Raw genomic sequence first — 18,113 nt, forward strand, 5'->3', positions numbered from 1 at the left:
TACATGTTTTCCTGTGTTTTCTTTCATCAGTGTGCTTACGGTTTTAGGGATGTTCTTGGGTTGGAAGAACTGTGATTTTGGTTTGACTGAGTTTAGCACTTCTTGCAGCTCAGCAGTGTCCCCCTGGGTCTGGTGTGGCCTCACTTCGATTTTCCCCCAGGGTCCTGCATGGTGACCCCAAGTCCCTCCCAGCAGGTTGAGGTGGATTCCCTGCCTGCACAGAAGCCAGCAGCTTCCCGCACAGATGATGGCTGTTGCAAAGGAGACGTTTCAACACTGACATTTCCAGGCTTGTGAAACAGTTCTCATGAGAACACCTGACTGAAAGCCTAGCCCCTAGAGGGACCTGCTCTTGCTCATTCTGCAGGAAAAAAAATGAGCTCAAAGCCTGAAAGGATTTCTTCTTAGAACAGAATATGCAGAAGTCTCTGCCATTAACGAAGGCAAAGAAAAGCACCCACCAAAACCTTGCTCTTGTAAAGAAATGGTTTGAACAGGCTATTCGTGTTTCCACATAGGTTTTTAATCTAAATGACCTGACATTTGAGTCTTTGTGCATTGTGCAATGCATTTCCCATAACTCATTGGAGAATATGATTTTCTCTGGTTGGAGTCCAGGCATCTGGGCTGAATAAAGGACAGCCTAGGATAGAGCCCCATGCCCAGCTCTCTTGGTGGGCTGGGGGCTCAGGAACGGCAAGATTCCCTCATATTCTGTCATCTTTGCCATGTTGCAGTGTGAAGAAGGCTTGGGTGAGCAGCTCAAGTGCACGCTGGGTACATGGCTGCCCCTTCCACCGCTGAGCTGTTCATTTGTCTCCCACTGGGAGCTGCCATTGTCACTGAGCTTTCTTGTTGAAGCCTGGCAACTGAATGGAGAGATTGCCTTAATTCCAGGGCTTCCCTGAGCCCACAGGGCTGTCCCACACCCACTGCCCTCTGGGCTTGAGGCAGCCTTCATTAATGTTCATTTGCAAGTAGCCATGTGCCCAATCCTCTGAGGACCACCGTGGGACCCCAATGAAGGAAGTGAGGTGGGCAGAGGTCAGGCCACACCACCCAGACAAAGGCTTGTGTGGCAGTTGGTGGGAGGGCAGCCCCAGCTCATCAGGCTGCCTGTCCCACCACCCAGACCCTGGGGAGTCCCTGGCCCCTGGGCCAATGTACTTACTTTCCTGAGCGCTTCCGCAGGGGAGGGCTCCTCTTGTTGTTCCTGCTCAGGACAAGTACCCGGCGGGGAGGCTCCAGCTCCCTGGATAGCTTGGAGCTAAGACAAGAAGTAGCTGGTTGGACAGCAGGCTCCACCCTGGGGGTTCCCTCCCAGGGGCCCTGGGGACTCAGGAGCTCATACACCCTTCCTTCAACAGGTCTGGTGGGAGGCTGACTCAGGCAACAGGCTCTCATGGACTGGTGCTGGGGATTCCCATGTTTGTTGCCCCCACTGCCTACCCCAGCTCACCTTTCCAATTGATTCAGGTGGTTCATATTATTAAACCAAGATACGAACTTCATGTCAGGAACTACCTCGAGCTCCTTACATGAGCCCTGTAGTTCCTTGACCAGGGCCATCACCTTGAATTCCTGGTTGAGAGAAAGGACACAGTGGTGATGGACCTGGACCAGGGCAAGGTAGGCCAGGCAGCTGACTTCAGGTCTTCACTTGGCTTCACTCTTGTCTCTCCCCAACACACTCGCCTTTCTCTACTGAGATCCAGTGCCCAACCCCAGCAAGCTGTCCTAGATCCCCAGCTCAAGGCCCCATCTCCTGACCTCTGGAGGACAAGTGATGTGACCATCCACATCAGAGGGAAGGAAGGACCTAAGGGACCCGCACAGCTGGCTGCCTGCAGAGGAAGGTGTCATTTTCTCACCTCTCGTCGTCTTTTTATGTTCAGCCAAGAGCCCTGCAGAGCAAAGAATATGTGCTAAGAAAATGCTGTTTCCACTTGGCGCCCTACCAAGTCCTTCCAGCAGAGGGCAGGCTGGGTGCACAGCTGGACTAGGATTGCTCTCAGTCTAGGGCAGGGAGGCCTAGGTCCTGAGGACAGGTTGCTCACTGCTCAACTCTCTGTGCACATGGCAGACACTCGAGGCTTCCAGTGACAAGGCCATGCTATTCCCACATGCTATGTCAGCTTGAGCACCTGCTGTCACACTGCCACCCTTCCTCACCACCCTCTGAGAGATGGCCCCATGTCATCAGCAGCACTGAGGCCTGAGGGCATAGGGCATCATAAGTAGGCTTGCTGAGGTGCTTGGCACTCTGAGGCTGGGGAAGACGTGGGCTCTTGCTGGAGGCCAAGGGGCAGGGAGAGGCTCTTTGTCCCCAATCTGCTTTCCCAGGGCTGGGGCCCTGTTCACTCACATCCTTGGAATCTTGGTCTTTGTGCAGTGAGGCCAGGTGACTGAGGATGGTGCCCAGGTAAGGGACTGTGCCCTCGGGATACTCCTGTGGCATTGGGTGCAGAAAGATCAGAAGGGTCCTGTTAAGCTCCTCCCAAGAACCCCAGACTTACCCCAGCCCCATGGAGCCATCTGCCTAGCAGAACTTGGAGAAGACAGGTTCACTCCTCAATGATCCACCCTCTACCCCATACCAAAGACACAGCCCTGCATGGGGAAATCTATCTAGGTCTGGGCCCCTCCAGGGCTGGCACTTGACACACAGGCAAGGTCTGTGGCCCTGCCCTTCACCTGCTCCTCTACTCTTGTGCAGGCCTTAGTGCAGTGGCTGCAACTCATTGCTGCAACATGCCATCTGAGCAGAGGCCAGGTGTGATGGGGCATTAAGGAGTGGGCCAACAGGTCGGTTGGGTTGGGGGACCCCCCTCAACTACTCCTTCTAGAAAGCCCCTGGCCTCAGGCATGCACACTCACCAATTGTTGAGGCTTCTTGCAGCCTCTCTTGAGTTTCTTCCAGAAGGTCTTGTATCTGGACTCTCGCCCCTGGCAGCAGTATGTGGAACATACTCATTCTCTAACCATTCAACCCTCCAGAGTCCCCTCTTGCCATGTGGTGTGACAGCCATGGCTTGGGCCCTAGGATCTCAGGCTCCCTGGGACCATCAGCACTGTATCCCTGGGCAGGCCAGAGCATATGCCAAGGCCTGTCTCCATGGTGGATGTGGCCATTTGCATCCCCTAAAAGATGTCTCTGTGAATGCCTGATCTGAAGGGACATCTTGACCTCACATGACTGGCTAGGCTTCCCTCCTGGGACGGGAAGGCCACCCAGAAATAGAGCCAGGGCATGGCTTGGGCGTGCCAGGCTGGCGGGGTGTAGAGAGGCAGCCTCAACACAGGCCGCACTCAGGAGGAAGCTTGACAGGAAATCTCAGCAGCAACCTTGACAACCCAACCCTGTCACTTTCTCCACCCTCCTCAGACACCCAGGTGGCCTCGTCCACTCACTCCACGGGGTCCCCAGGGTCCTCCTGTTCCCCATACAATCTGTCCCACACCCAAGCCCACGACGGACGCTTCTCCTAGCTATGTTGGATATGCTCCTTGAATTCCATCAGAGAGAAAATTTCCCTCGCCTCCGTCCGAGGGTCAAATCTTATTCCGGGGCTCATACAACCTTGTACACTTGCTCCTGGCAGTGTATCCTCCTCAGCTCCTGATAGACAGCTACTCTCTCCCTGGACGATGGGCAGAGACAAGGTGACAGATGGGAGAGGAAGGGAGAGGAGGAGTGTGAATGGATTTCCCATTTTGAGGCAGGACTTTATGCTAATGGGAACAGGGCTGTGCAGGGAGAGCCACTCTGACCCTTAGGTCACATGGTCAGGAGCAAAGTCTTGAGGGGAAACCTCCAGCTCCACCCCAATTCCCAGAGTGGTTTTGCTTGGAAGAGCACTGCACAGACTGGTGTAGCTGTGATGTCTCTGAAGGAAAACGTCCCCAAGGGCCTTGTGCAATGTATGGCAGAAGAGGAATCCCAACCTAGCAGGCAAATCCTAGGCAAGGCCATAGAGCTGTGGTCTCTGCCATGGGGCACTGCCATTGGGCTCCCAGAAGATGGACGCTAAGCTGAGGAAGCAAGGGTTGCCCAGGAGAAAGGTGCACCCACCTGCAAACCAATCTCCACGTCTTCTTCAGGCCTTGGAGCTGGCTGCTCTGCAGAGCACACATGATGGGAACAAAGGTTGACATATTTTTTCGTAGGTGGCACTCCTAGGAGTGAAGAATGGGTGAGGAGAGCTGTGGAGGAAACTCCTGGGCTCCTGCTTGGCCTGGGGCTGGGCCTTTGTTACTAGGCTGAACTGGGACAGCTTGGGGGAGGGGAATGACAGTGGAAGCAGGGCAGGAATGCACACAGCCCAAGTGAGGGCAGAGTAGGAGGAGGGCTGTAAGGCTAGGCAGAGGCTGTGAGGGAGCAGGCAGCCCCCTGGTGGGAGTGGGAAAGGGAAGAAGAGCCCCCGGGCCCCTCCTGCTCTTACCAGAGCCACCTCTATCCAGTGCTGCACCACTTGGGCTCTCTCTGCTGCCTCCATGCTGTGGTCCCCGAGGCACGTGGTGATCACACAACTGGAGACCTGCTCACAGTGCTCCAGTATGGGAAGCAGAGTGGGTGCCAGGCGCTCCAGACACTCCTTTTGGTCAGCATGGACATACACATAAGTCAAAAGGTGGTAAGGGAGGAGTTTTTTGAACAGTTTCTGAAAAGATGAAATGAATGGTCAGCATGACTCTGCCCTGAGGCAGGTGTGGCAGTAGAGGTGCAAAGGAAAGCCCACACGCCCAGCCCTGCCAAGCTACTTACGATGGCCATGATGGAGAACTGATCTGCCTTCTCTTCGGGCAGCCAATCTAGCACTCGACCTGTCTCCTCATCACTGTCTAATTCCATCATGTCTAATTCCATCCGGGATGGCCCCCTGGAGGAAATCTGCACATCCTCCATCTCCACACACTCCCAGGGAGCTGGGTCTGTTTCCGCAGGCCTGTCTGCCGCACTAGCTGGTGGGCGAGCAGGCTCTTCCTCAGCAGCACAGGGCAGAACACCATCGGCGTCTTCAGCCACTGGCGGCTCAAAATAAGTAACTGGATGAATGTCCCCTCCTAAGCCTGTGTCAGCTTCCAGCTGCACAGATGGGACGGGTGCTACATCCTGGCTGGGCGGCAGAGGCTCCTGTACGGGTGGCTCTGGCTGCTCAGCACCAGACTCAAGGCAGTCAGCCTCTCCAGCAAGGGGGCAAGACTGCACTTGCTTCCCAGATGGACCGAGAGACTCCCCTTGCTCCCCAGATGGACCGAGAGACTCCACTTGCTCCCCAGATGGACCGAGAGACTCCACTTGCTCCCCAGATGGACCGAGAGACTCCACTTGCTCCCCAGATGGACCCAGAGACTCCACTTGCTCCCCAGATGGACCGAGAGACTCCACTTGCTCCCCAGATGGACCCAGAGACTCCACTTGCTCCCCAGATGGACCCAGAGACTCCACTTGCTCCCCAGATGAACCGAGAGACTCCACTTGTTCCCCAGATGGACCCAGAGACTCCACTTGCTCCCCAGATGGACCGAGAACAGACTCCAGGCTTTCATCTCCTGGAGCCTCTAGCTCTGGCCCTGAGCTGCTCACTACAATAGGTTTGGAGGGCTCTGGTTGAACTGCAGATGCGTCTCCTTCTTGGGCGAGTTGCAGAATTGGGTCACACTGGCCTTCAGGCAGCTGGGCTTCTGGAGTGGGCACTGGCATACCCTCATCACTGGCATGTATTGGTGCATCAATGGCTGGCTCTAGAGCCATTGCTACCACTGGGCTAAGTGCCCCTGGCACTGAGGGATCAGCCATTCTTCCTTCATTTGATAGAACAAGACTTGAGTATTGCAGGTCAAGATCCAGACTTGGTGCTGGAGATGGTGCAAGGCTGTGGGCCATTGGCTGACCTGCAGGTGGATTGATCTCTTCGGTCACAGTTGATCGAGGTGAGTCAGAACATCCGTCTGCATGGGGTTCTTGTTGGCGCTCCACTGCAGCTCCTGGAGCTGAGGGGGCCTCTGAGGCTACAGCTAGCTCCAGCTCTGACTGACATGGTAGTACTGCTTCTACGCAGGGTGTTGGAGCCAGTGGTTGGACAGTGATTTTCTCATAAAGCCTGGCAGTTGGTGGAACAGCTGCAAGAAAAGATCCCCTACAGCACTGCCTTCCCCTCAGTCATTCCTACGGCCACGAGACCCCTGCCTGCTGAGAAGCCCTAGTCCCTGGACTCCACCCCAGGAAGCCCTGCCAGGACAGGTTTCATGCCACGGCATCCAGGTTCCCTGGCTGTCCTGTTGATGGCCCCATGGTAGCATGGGAGCTGCCTTCAGGTGGACAAAGCTTGGAATCCCACACCTGTTCTCTCCTTTGCCAGCCCATGCTACTCACCCTCCAGCTCTGGCTTCTTGAGAAGCATGTGCTCCAGCTGGCTGAGCAGAAAGCGGGCCTGCTGCTCCTCAACAGAGCCAGGCATATTGAGGTGCAGATATGTTACCAGGTGTTGCAGGCAGGACGTGTCCGGTGCTCCAGTGAAGTCTTCTGGGTACTCCCTCATCCAGGAGCCCAGTATGAAGGAGAAGGCTCTAGGTGCAGGGGGAGAAGCAGCAGAGTCAGAGGCTGGGCCTACCCTCCTTTCAGACCCCCTCAAACACAGGTGTATGAATTGGGCTCCTGGGCCTGCTCATGCCCATAGCCCATAATGGGCCTGGTCACCTGGCTGCACTACACACATTGTCTACACAAGGGATGCGACTAGACCTACATCACAGATGAAACCACCCCACCCACACCCACCGCCTGGTGTCCCTGGGCATGCTCCCCAAACTGTCATCTCTGGGGTGCTTTGTCCTGTTGCTTGTTATCTCCAGAACCCAGAATCTCCTCACTTGGGCAGCCTCTAGTGGCCTCTAGTGGCCTCCTGTTCACATAGAGCCAGGTGTCAACAGTCTTGTCCTGACTCTCAACCCAAACAGCACATCCTGGCCCTTGAGCACTCACTGAGGCCCCTGGAATCTCAGGGCATTGTCCATGATGGCGCAGTGTGGCCCTCCCCGTTCTGTGTGGTCCTGAGGATTCCCAGGGCAGGCAAATGGGACTGGGTTGGTCACATGCCAGAGGCTTCTCCCACCCTCCATAGGCACAGAACAAGCACACACAATCCCTGCAGGGACACATTTCTACCTGGACTTGAGCCTTCCCCTCAGGAATCTCAATTTCCCTTTGCCCAGGCCTCCCAAAGCCAGCTCTTTGCAACCACCCCGAAGACACATGCTCTCCCTCCTCCCCCAGGCACACTCACCGCTGCAGGTGCTCCTGCGCGCCTGCCTTCTCCTCCTCATAGTCCTCAAAATGACTGTATCTAGGGGACACCATGAGAATGTCAAACATACTGTGTCTGCACATGATGTCTACAGTCCCAATGGTCTCTCTGAGCACAGGATGGAGCTCAGGATGACAAGGATTTCCCTGTTCTTTCACTGAGTGGTGTCAAGCGTCTGGAAATGCATCCCCACACAAGATGATGAGCCCATTAGCTTCCTCCCCCACACACACCTCAATGGGCATGGGGTTTCTCAGTGTTTCCCCTGGGCTTCCTAGTGAGGTTCAGCTAGGTCAAGATGCCCAGATGGAACATCCACCACCACTGTCAATTTGGAAAATGCTTTTCTTGAGGTCTTATTCATAGGAGGCCTCGATGTAGAGAGGGGGTCTTCATGAGAGAGGGGCTTCTCCCAGCTGCGCCCACATCCCTGCGCTCCCTAGTGTGTAAGGTCATGATGTGGACAGGCCTGTTCAGGACCCATCCCACCACTCCAGCCTCAGGCAGTGAGGATGTTGCTCCTAGCATGCCAGTAGTCAAGATCCAAGCAGATCCTCACTGGTGCAGCACATGCCAAGGCCTAGCCAATGGACCCATCCCTAGGATCAGAGGTGGCACTTACCTGTTGAACAGAAGGTTCAACACGTGATGGGCAGTCGTGAAAGTGCGGTATGTCCCCAGAAATACTGGGATAAACACAGCATCTCCGAATAGCAGGGCAGGCACTAAGTGGTCTACTAGCTTCTCCACTTTACCTCCCTGCAGGTATCCTGCTTTGCAGGGATCAGGAAGGGTGGGGGCTAAAACCCACTCTAATTCCTGTGAAGAAATGAGACACAGTTAAACATAGAAACAGCAGCGCACTGGGAAAAGGCTCAGGGCCATACCATGAAAATAACCTGGGGACACACACACACAGACACACACACACACACACACACACACACACACACACACACACACACACACTTTCACCCCACTCAAGAATGTAAACACATAGCGTCTGAGGCTGCCAGAAGGTAGTAGGTTAGGGGACTCGCCCTCCCTCCACACCCTCCTTCTTCCTTGATTCACCCGTGGGATACATGGTGTATTTCTTCTCAGGCGACTGGGACAAGGGATGACCCAGCGTCTTCGAACAATATCGAACTCGCTCTGTGGCGCTGTTCTGTGGAATAGCGGGCAACAGCAGGAGAACATCCTGCTGTCCCTCCGCTGTCCATACAGCTCAGCTGGTTCAGCTGGTAACCAGCACCAACTCCTGCTGGCCCTTTGTGACGTCATTTCTGGAGATAACATCATCAATGAAGGGAAGTCCCCTCTTCTGAACTCAGCCTCAGACCACACCTCTGCAAATGTCCCCTGGGTGCTAGCTGGGCCCCATGGCAGGGCAGGAGCCAAACGAGACACACTCCACATACACAACCAACTGTCCTCTGTCTAGTTAATGTCATGGTTATGAGGACACACTTAATGAGTTCCCACCAGATCCCTCCTACCAGTTTAAATGTCTCCTCATGTACAAGTGCCTGTGCTTGCCTGCCTCCGCCAGTCACCCATTCATTCCTAGTGCTTCCACCCAGCACCTGCTTGAGCATATCCTACGCTGAATAAGACCCAGTATCTATCCAATGCTTGGGAACCCTACAGCTCGTGTCAGTCATTTTCACTGCACTCTACATTGTAGAGATTCAGTCCCTGCACATGGTGTCTAGACAGAGAATAAACTGCAAACCACTTGTCCTTGCCTAGGCCTCTCTTTCCTGTAGTAGGAGCCTCCAGGAGGAGGATACCAAGTTCAAGGAGGATACCTAGGCAAGAGATTCTATCTCAAATCCATGCAAGCCAACAATGCACGACAAAGCAAAAGGAAAGGCAACATCTGAGCTCTATGTGGGGGTGAGAATTTCACAAGTGCACACACAGATGAGGTCTTCTCTATTTGGAAGCCTACCCAGGAGAGACTCCTTTGTTCAACACACCTATTGAGAGAGGTACACACATGACCTCACATGGACACATAGACACAGATTCATCCACACAGACACAGTGGCACACGTCTGTGTTCATTCATATGGGTCCTCACATGCGCATATTGGAGCTCTGCCTGCCACAAGGTCTGTGTGCGAATGAGAGGGTGGGTGAGAGATGGGAAGCTGAAAAGAATGGGGAGTTTGTTCAGTGTCCTGTAGCCTCAGCTCTCTACTCTTCTGGAGAGTCAGAGAGCGTGGCGGCCTGGGATCCAAGAGAATTTGAGGCCAATCTCTGGGCTCATTTGGTGGGCTGATGGAGTGACCAGTGTGGGCATGGAGAGCCCGTGATTTCTGCACCATGTTCACTGAGGTAGAGGTGGAAAGGGCACAAAGGGATCGGGCTACCAGAGTGGATTGGGCGCCACTCAGCTCCTAGGGCTGAGAATTTTCGGCTGCCACTGGGCATGGGAAGAGGAGTTAGAGAGCAGCCTGGACGTGGAGTTTGTTGATGTGGAGAAATGTGGAGATGGGAGTCCTTTACTTTTCAAGCAACAGGGGAAGTGGACAGGCGACTCCACCACGGGGATCCCCGCAGGGGAGGGAGAACCTTGGCATCCTTTGCCTCTAGATTCCTAGGTGTGCCCTACTCTGTCTGCTCCTTCCCTAGGTCCACCATCTCCCTTGCTCAAGATGTCACAGTCAGGGCTGAGAAGGTGGCTCAGTGGTACAGTGCTTGCCTTGCATGCCTGAGTCCCTGGGTTCGAATCCTCAGGACCACATAAGCAGAAAAAGCCAGAAGTGGCGCTATGGCTCAATTTGTAGAGCACTAGCCTTTAGTTGAAGAGCTGAGGTACAGCACAGAGGCCAAGTTCAGGCCCCATGACTGAAAACAAAAATGACACAGTCAGTGCCCAAGACTCTGATGATGGCAACTTATGCTCACTGGCATGGTTCGTGCATGCAGGGCCAAGGAGGTCTATGCATTCAGCCTGACTGGGAGCCATGGTGGGGGCTTTTTCATGGGAAACAGAGGCCGGGGTTTCCTGCTCTAAAGCCACCCAACAGGAGCCCTTGAGGCAACCCTCCAATGTGGTTTCCACCTCCATCACCAGGACCATGTTACTGGTCCTGCCGACCATGGCGCTGATCCTGCCATCTATCCTGATGACACAGTCCCTGACTCCTCCTGCCTGCTCTGAGGAAGTGACCACTGTGTGAGGGCTGCAGGGAGAATCCAGGCCTAGGACATTGATTTGATATATCTGTGCTTATTATTTTATACCATTATAGACTTAACCATTTTTAATTTCCAAAGGCTAATATACCAGTGACAATTGTCCACCTCTTAGGATGGTGGGGAAAAACTAATGGAACCAGAAGTATGGCACAATCAATTCAGCTCCACCATGGTATGGACTTTCTTTGTACACAACTCCAAATCTCACTCCCACGATTGGTAGCGGCATACTCATCCTCTTTCTCCAACATGTTTAATGGTAAGAATGGAAGCAAACAGCCGAGAACATCCAACTGTGATGTGGTGCTGGTGGTACCCACCGCTTCTTCTCCTACTGCTCCAAGCAGCAGCACCTCTGCACCACCTCTGCCAGCACCAGGCAGTGCAGGATGAGCTTCCTTTCTGCAGCCAGTTCCTTCTAAAGACCTGGCCCCAGAGCTTCTGCACAGATTTGACTCTTTCTGGAACCTGTTCTTGCTGACACCTCCATTTGGTACATTCTCCAGGGATCCAGATTTGAAATGGAACCTTCAACGTCTGTTTCTTTGAAGACAGGCCCTTTCTCCTCAAGCCAGGTTAGCAGATTGTAAAAAGACAGGAGAAGCCTCACTTTAGACAGCGCATGGTGGGGAGCAGGTGGGAGGCTTGCCCACCTTCTGCAGACATGGCCTCACTGTGCACTCAGCTTCCTTGCAGCTGTGGCTCAATGTGGCAGCTCAGTGACAGCCAGATGTCCCTCACGCCACAGGCCATCGGCATTCTTAGTGCTCTTCTCATCACATTCTCATGACTCTCTCAACCTAAACATGCCAGAAAATACCAACAATTGGGCCCAAAGCAGACAGGGTCCTCTGTTCCCCTTCTGTTTCCTACTGAAGCTCCGATCAGAGCTCCTGAAAACCTACAAAATATGTAAAACGCCACTTCTCCAAATTGTGACCCCTTTCTCTGGGTTGTTTCTCTTCCGATAGCAGGGAAGAGCTACGATGTCTGCCTGTGCAACAGTGAGGACGTTTTCCTGGGTAAATTCTGTCCCAAAGGAAGGGTCTGGTTCATTCAAAACCTGAGTATGTATGGCAACTGATGCTACCCAGTCCACTGGAGCCAGGCCTGGGCTCACTGAGGGGGTTCCTCTTTGACATCACTCATGAATATTTACAAATGCAACTACTCACCAACCAGGGCACTGGCAATTCATTCTTCTCTTTGCAGGAAGCCACATCCACACCTGTGTCAGCATGTCAGCACATGCTTTGTAGGCATGGCCAAGGTGGCCATTTTGGAGCAAGTCCTGAAGAACCAGACAGGGCCCGTGCCTCCTTCCCCAGCATCCTGAGGACCTGAATACAGGTGTTTTTGTCACTACTTCTAAATTGGATATCTGCATGAGTTGGTCTTGAACAAACTGAATACATACTTTGACAAAATTTAAACACAGCCAATAAATTAGTAAGGACTATGGTATGTGAGGACTGTGAGAAGATGCAGACAGTACCATGTGTGGTCTATACTTGTTTCTGTGTGCTTCCCGCATGGCTGGGGAGAATGCACACAGTGTGAGGACCGCAGAAAGGCAACTGGAGTGAGGACTGAAAATCCCTGTATCAGTTACTAGTTGAACAGGAAATGTTGCCTTGGTCCTTTGCTTGTGGACTTAGCTGGGGAGGTGCTGGGAACTTAGCAGTTGGGACCTAGTGCAATAGATCACTGGTTAAGTGTCTGTCCTGCCCCTTCCTGTACTGTGCAGCCTGCTTTGGCTGCATGACAGAAGCAGCCTCTGCCATTGCTCACTGCTGATGAGATGATGTCTGACTTACCACAAGCCTCTCACAACCAAGCCTGGACTGAAGAGGCCGGAAGCAAGCCAAAACACTCCTTTCCTCCTTGAAACAGTTTCTCTCAGTCACTTGTTGTAGACAAGGAAAGTCTAACAGCATCCTTGCGAAGTTTCTTGACTTCTGTGCCTCAGTTGCCCCTTCAAGGAGTCAGTATACAGACTGAGTCAGAAAACACTTGTAAAAGGCCAGACCGTTCCCTAGCAGGGTAATATATAAGGATTCCACTTCTGAGCATTTACCCAAATGATCACAAACAAAACCATACTAAGGCTACCAGCACAAATATGTTTATCGCAGCATTATTCACCATAGCTGAGATATGGAACCAACCCAGATGTCCCTCAGTAGATGAATTGATCAAGAAAATGTGATATATATATATATATATGTATATACATATACACATATTTAAAATGGAATTCTATGCTTCCATCAGAAAGAATGACACTAACCATTAGTTAGGAAATGGAAAGACTTGGAAAAATCATATTCACTGAAGCAAGCCAGACACAAAGAAATATAGGCCCCATCGTTTCCCTCATATGCAATACTTAATATACATCTAGCATTATTTTGTCAGATGAGCAGAAAAGCTCAACAGCTATATACATATGACCATAGAAGATGATGCTAGGTGAAATGAACCCCAAGATATGGGCCCAAGAGGTCTTCCTTTATTGTAGTTTTTAATGCAGTATGTGATTATTTGGTTTCCTTTGTATGTTCTTCCTCCTATGGTATATCCCCTGTTTGTCACTCTACTTGATTTTGGTACCCTGAATCTTTTTTTTCACCTGTCCCCTAAATCTTCTATATACATTTGTATAATTTGGGGAGGGGAAGGGAAATAACAAAACGCTGAAACCAGGACACAGAATGACCTATTGGAACAATGATACTCATAGGACAGTATATTGGAAATGAAATTTACAACTTTCCTTCTGGGGAGGACTGAGGGAGGTGGGGATGGCAAGGGATAGTGAGAGAAGAAGGGCAGGGGTAACAATGCTCGACAAGAAATGTACTCATTGCCTTTCTGTAACCCCTCTATACAGCATGTTTATAATAAAATAAATAAAATAAAACATAAAAAAGAATTGAAAAGGCCAGGCCATGCTACTCATGAGACATTGCCTCCTACTGCATTTGTATAGCAGGGATTGGAGGGATGAACCCTGCTTTTCCAGGCAATTCATGTGCGCGCGTGTGCATGCGTGTGTGCGTGCGTGCATGCGTGTGTGTGTGTGTGTGTGTGTGTGTGTGTGTGTGTGTCATGGGGCTTGAACTCTGGGAGTGGGCACTATCCCTCAGCAATTCAGCTCAAGGCGAGCACTCTACCACTTGATTCACATGCCAATTCTGGTTTTCTGAGAGTCAAGGGGTGTCCTGCCCAGGATTGGCTTTGAACCTCGATCCTCAGATCTCAGCCTCCTGGGTAGCTAGGATTACAGGTGTTAGCCAGGCTTTTTCTAGACATTTTATGGGCTACTATCATAATCAGCCTGTGTCCTCATTCACTCAACTATACTATCTGAAAGTAACTTAAGGAATTCTATCCCAAGACAACAGTTATCAGTAGCTCTTAAGGTGTGATGATAAGGTCCAGACAGATGCCATGTTTGAGCTCAAATATCTCATTCTAGCAGAATGGGATAAGCTGGAGGGAGAGAGAAAATAACTGGAGACATGTGAAACCATTCCTCCAAGGCACCATCAGAAGCCAGGAGTGTAGTCATTGGCTATGACAGCTAAAAGACATTGGATGTAAATAAACTTTAGGTAATATAAACAGTCTGATCTATCTCAGAATGTTTATCATGTCTTCAGATATGAGGCAGTGAAGAATGGCAACATGTTTCTCACACCTCCATTTCTTCATCAGTAAAGCTACGTGAAGGGAGCTGGGAGCAGGGGTGCAGGCCTAGAGTCCCAGTTACTGGGAAGGCCGAGGTTATGAGGATCACTTGAGTCAACTACATCAGGATCCTCCTGGGAAATGCAGAGAGAGGCCAATCTCTAAATTGAATATGCAAATAAAGAAGTATACAATAAAGATTCTAGTACTTGACCTCCGCAACATGCTTCAATTCTATAAGCAACTATTCACTTACTGGACAATGGAGGCAACACAAGTGGGACTACTTTCTAGTCCTTGCAAGCTGTCAGCTCTGCTGCACCTGGACAACTGGCTGTGGCCCTTGGGGTTTTCTCTGTTGTCACCCTTGTATACAATGGACACAGCCTGAAGTCTCCTTCTCATAGGTTTCTCATGACTTACATCTGTCCTTGGTCTCTAGGTGCACAGTCATTTGCATATACTGCTCCTCTTCTTGCTCTGCCAAAGTAGCAGACACCAGGAAATGCTTACCCAAGGATACCAGCCAGGTCAGGCGAGAGATGCCACTAAATGCAGGAAAGCCAAACTGCTCTTCGTCCATTGGCCAGCTGTGGGCAATCACAAATGCTGTGAGGACTAGGAAGAAGAGAATGCCTGACAAAGAGCAGGACCCAGGTGCATGGGAGAGCGCATGGACACAGGGACCTTGCCTTACAAGGCAGCCAAATGTAGCCTCAAATAAGAAAGCCTCTGGTAGGTTTGAACTTCAATTTTGCTAGTAAAATGAGACATGCTCCTGGCAATAGCACACAATTCAGCTAAACAGTATGATGAAAAGATCTAGGCTTTAAATATAGGAAGTTTACATGTACTTAGGTAGACAGCTACCCTCCACCCCTCCACCCCAAAAAAACGCTTCTACAATAAATGATTTAAAGTCATCCACCATCCAGGCACAGTAGAGCAAACCGTAATACAAGCTACTTGGGACATGGACACTGGAGGAGTGTGGTTCAAGACCAGCAGTCTGAACAAAAGTTACTGAGGTTCTATATCAAAGTCTATATCAAAGTATAAGGGCCTGTGGTCCCAGTACTCACAGGCAGGACTAGGAAGGTCACTGACTGCATCTGGCACCAGGTAAATGTTCAGGACCCTCTGACAAACAAACTAAAGCCAAAGGTGCTGAGGCATAGCTCATGTATAGCAGGTAGAAAGTCCTGAGTTATTTGCCACTGCCGCCAATAATGTTAAAGTCTTCTGGCAAGAGGAGAACAACCATGGTCTGCTAAGCTCCTGAAACCCAGATTCTTATCAACTCCATGTGAAATGGCGCACATCATGAAAATGGAAAGAGAGAAAACAGCAACACTGGTCAGCTAGTTCAAGAGCCTCAAGTTGATGGAGTGCTAAATATTACCTTCTCTCTTCACAAAACCACACTCTGAAGAGTGTATGCACTAGAATTTCTGCCTGATTATGAAACTGACTGCTCATCTTCGTCCTTAGCCCAAATCTTAAACAAATCCTAAACTTAAGACTTCATATACGTTATATTAAATTTGTCAATCATTTCTTATGATTCTGACATTAACACTTAAAACAATGAGCATGTTCTAGAGAATGACATATACAAGTTGTAGCTGGGTGCTGGCAGCTCATGTCTAGAATCAGCTACTTGGGAGACTGCAATCTGGAATCATGGTGTGAAGTCCATTGGGTCAGGAAAGTCTGTGACGCTCATGTTCATGAACCACAGAAAGCCAGAAATGGAGCTGTGGCACATGGTGGAGTGCTAGTCCTGTGAGGAAAAGCTAGGGAAGAGCACACAGACCCTGAGTTCAAGCCCCAGCCTTGACACACAGAAAAATTCTAAGGAGGCACACATAACAATTCATGGAGGCACTAGGACCTAAATGAAGCATCAAACTTAGAAGCAAAATCAGCTCCCTCCAGGCTGCTCACTATCTCCTGAAGTCCAATTCCTCTGAACACCTTACACAACAGCTTCTACCACCTCCTGCCACAAACTGAATCTAACCTGGTCCTGACTGGTGTGTGAGCTCAATGCCTGTGACCTTCTATTGCTTTACCTGTTCTGAGGTAAGAATTACCAAGGTTACATGGCTATTATGCGAGTTTCTGACACATATTGTTATCCTTCTTGTCATAAGTCTCCTATATCATTTTCAAACATCTGGACAATGATATTCCATTGTTTTGAAACTCATGAGGAGATAAAGCATCTTATCACCCATTAAAGTCGAGGATCCTAAAGATCTCCTTCTCTAATAAAAGCCACTCAGATGGTCCTGATACCCATATGAGCATCCATCCAACCACAGGAGCAGGTATCTCTAACAGGGTCCTTTTCTCCTATTCTTGCTCAAAGAATGACTACCATACAATAAATGATCCAATGTACAATACATGAAATACTGTGCACCCAGCCAATGTTCCTCTAACTTCCCAGACAAGGAAAGGAGCTGAGTGTTCAATAAGTCTGCAGACTAAAACTGACCTGTGAAGAGAAGGGACCCTTTGAGCAGTTCTTTCCCCAGCACTTCTCTTTGCAGGATTGCAAATTCCTCCATCAAGAGTTCTCTGTGTTCTTCCTGTATGACTTTTCCTGTCATGACAAAAATCGGGTACACAAGCCAGTTTGGAGTACTGGGTACAGGTGCACATCTTGAGAGGCTGTGTCAGCCTCAGGACAGGACAGGACACGTGTCCCTTAGAAATATTTCTCTTAGCAAGGTCCCAGTGTCTCACTACTGTAATCCAAGCTACTCTGCGATCCTTGGACCAGCACAGAAACAAGTACTATCCTGGCCAGGTGTCTAGGCTCTCCCCACACCTCCACCCACGTGCCAGCTGAAGGAGACTCCAGGTGGAAGCTCAAAACAAATAAAACTCTAAGAAAGCACGACGGTAGCCACCTGTCTCCAAAGACACCATGAAACTTCAGAAGTGTCTGAGAGCCCACAAGGGGTTAATCTGGGTTCTGGAAAGGATTCAGTTACACACACACACACACACACACACACACACACACACACACACACACACACGCACGCACGCACATCTATGACCTGAACAGGAAGGAGTTAGACAAACTAGAGGAAGGGAGAGAATGTGTGACTCTATTAAAACTGAAGGAACCATGATTTATCAAATGATCGTGTCTTCAGGATCACTGAGAAACATTTATAATTCAAATCTTCAGTTGTACAAGTAAGATGTTAACAGTTTTTGATGTGTGTTGGAATATTCATATCAAGGTGTGATGTTTCCCTGTATGTAAAACAAACAGGCTCACAGGTTGTTTGAGTTACACAAATTATCTAGAATAAAATAGAACACACAGCCAGGCACCAGTGACTCACGACTATAATTCTAGCTACTCAGGAAGCTGAGATCTGAAGATCAAGGTTCAAAGTCAGCCCAGATAGTAAAGCCCAGGTAGTATAGTTCTGTCCAATTAACTACTAAAAATAGTCAGAAGTGGAGCTGTGGCTCCAGTGGTAGAGTGCTAGCCTTGAGCAAAAGAAGCTCAGAGATAGTGCCTTCCCCCTGAGTTCAAGCCACAGGAATGGCACAAAAAGAGAAAAGGATCACAATGCTCCTCTGTTCACAGTGTGTTCTTTTATTTCATATCTTTGGAAAAGTACCAAGCAATCACACTTGCCTGTGTGTTGGGGAAACGGGAATCATATGGGACAGACCCCTGGGACTCAATGTCAGGCTCCTTCACTGGAATTAGGGAGTCAGGAAGATAGTTATTGGCGTGATGGTAGTGAAAACACAAGACTGGCTGAATCACAGCCCTATAATGTCTTGCAATACCAGAAGCTTTACAAAGGACGAGCAAGTGTCCAGCGGCCCTCCAGGGCCAGTACACATGTTACTCCATACTACATC

General features: G+C 50.4%; 1 protein-coding gene across 1 annotated transcript; it reads right to left on the reverse strand.

The window, feature by feature from the left end:
• Positions 1–501: 501 nt before the first annotated feature.
• LOC138821795 (ral guanine nucleotide dissociation stimulator-like) lies at positions 502–11,046 on the reverse strand. Its single transcript, XM_070014230.1, has 14 exons — positions 10,838–11,046; positions 7,930–8,126; positions 7,287–7,346; positions 6,377–6,570; positions 4,766–6,123; positions 4,443–4,661; positions 4,073–4,176; positions 3,581–3,641; positions 2,878–2,946; positions 2,366–2,449; positions 1,872–1,904; positions 1,460–1,581; positions 1,172–1,267; positions 502–869 (listed from the first exon to the last, which is right to left on the reverse strand). The coding sequence occupies exons 4-14, from the start codon at positions 6,540–6,542 to the stop codon at positions 644–646; spliced, it is 2,538 nt and encodes an 845-aa protein (XP_069870331.1). The 5' UTR covers positions 6,543–6,570; positions 7,287–7,346; positions 7,930–8,126; positions 10,838–11,046; the 3' UTR covers positions 502–643.
• Positions 11,047–18,113: the final 7,067 nt, after the last annotated feature.

Source organism: Dipodomys merriami, unplaced genomic scaffold (genome assembly GCF_024711535.1).
Source record: "Dipodomys merriami isolate MVZ:Mamm:240054 unplaced genomic scaffold, mDipMer1.0.p SCAF_94, whole genome shotgun sequence".
NCBI lineage: Eukaryota > Metazoa > Chordata > Mammalia > Rodentia > Heteromyidae > Dipodomys > Dipodomys merriami.

Excerpts from the sequence above, each read along its gene's own strand:
- LOC138821795 (XM_070014230.1), bottom strand. The coding sequence starts at position 6,542 with ATGAGGGAGTACCCAGAAGACTTCACTGGAGCACCGGACACGTCCTGC. Across the intron at positions 4,662-4,765 it reads AGTTCTCCATCATGGCCATC|AAACTGTTCAAAAAACTCCT; the intron begins GTAAGTAGCTTG and ends TCATCTTTTCAG. Across the intron at positions 2,947-3,580 it reads GCCAGGAGCAAGTGTACAAG|GGGCGAGAGTCCAGATACAA; the intron begins GTTGTATGAGCC and ends TACTGCTGCCAG.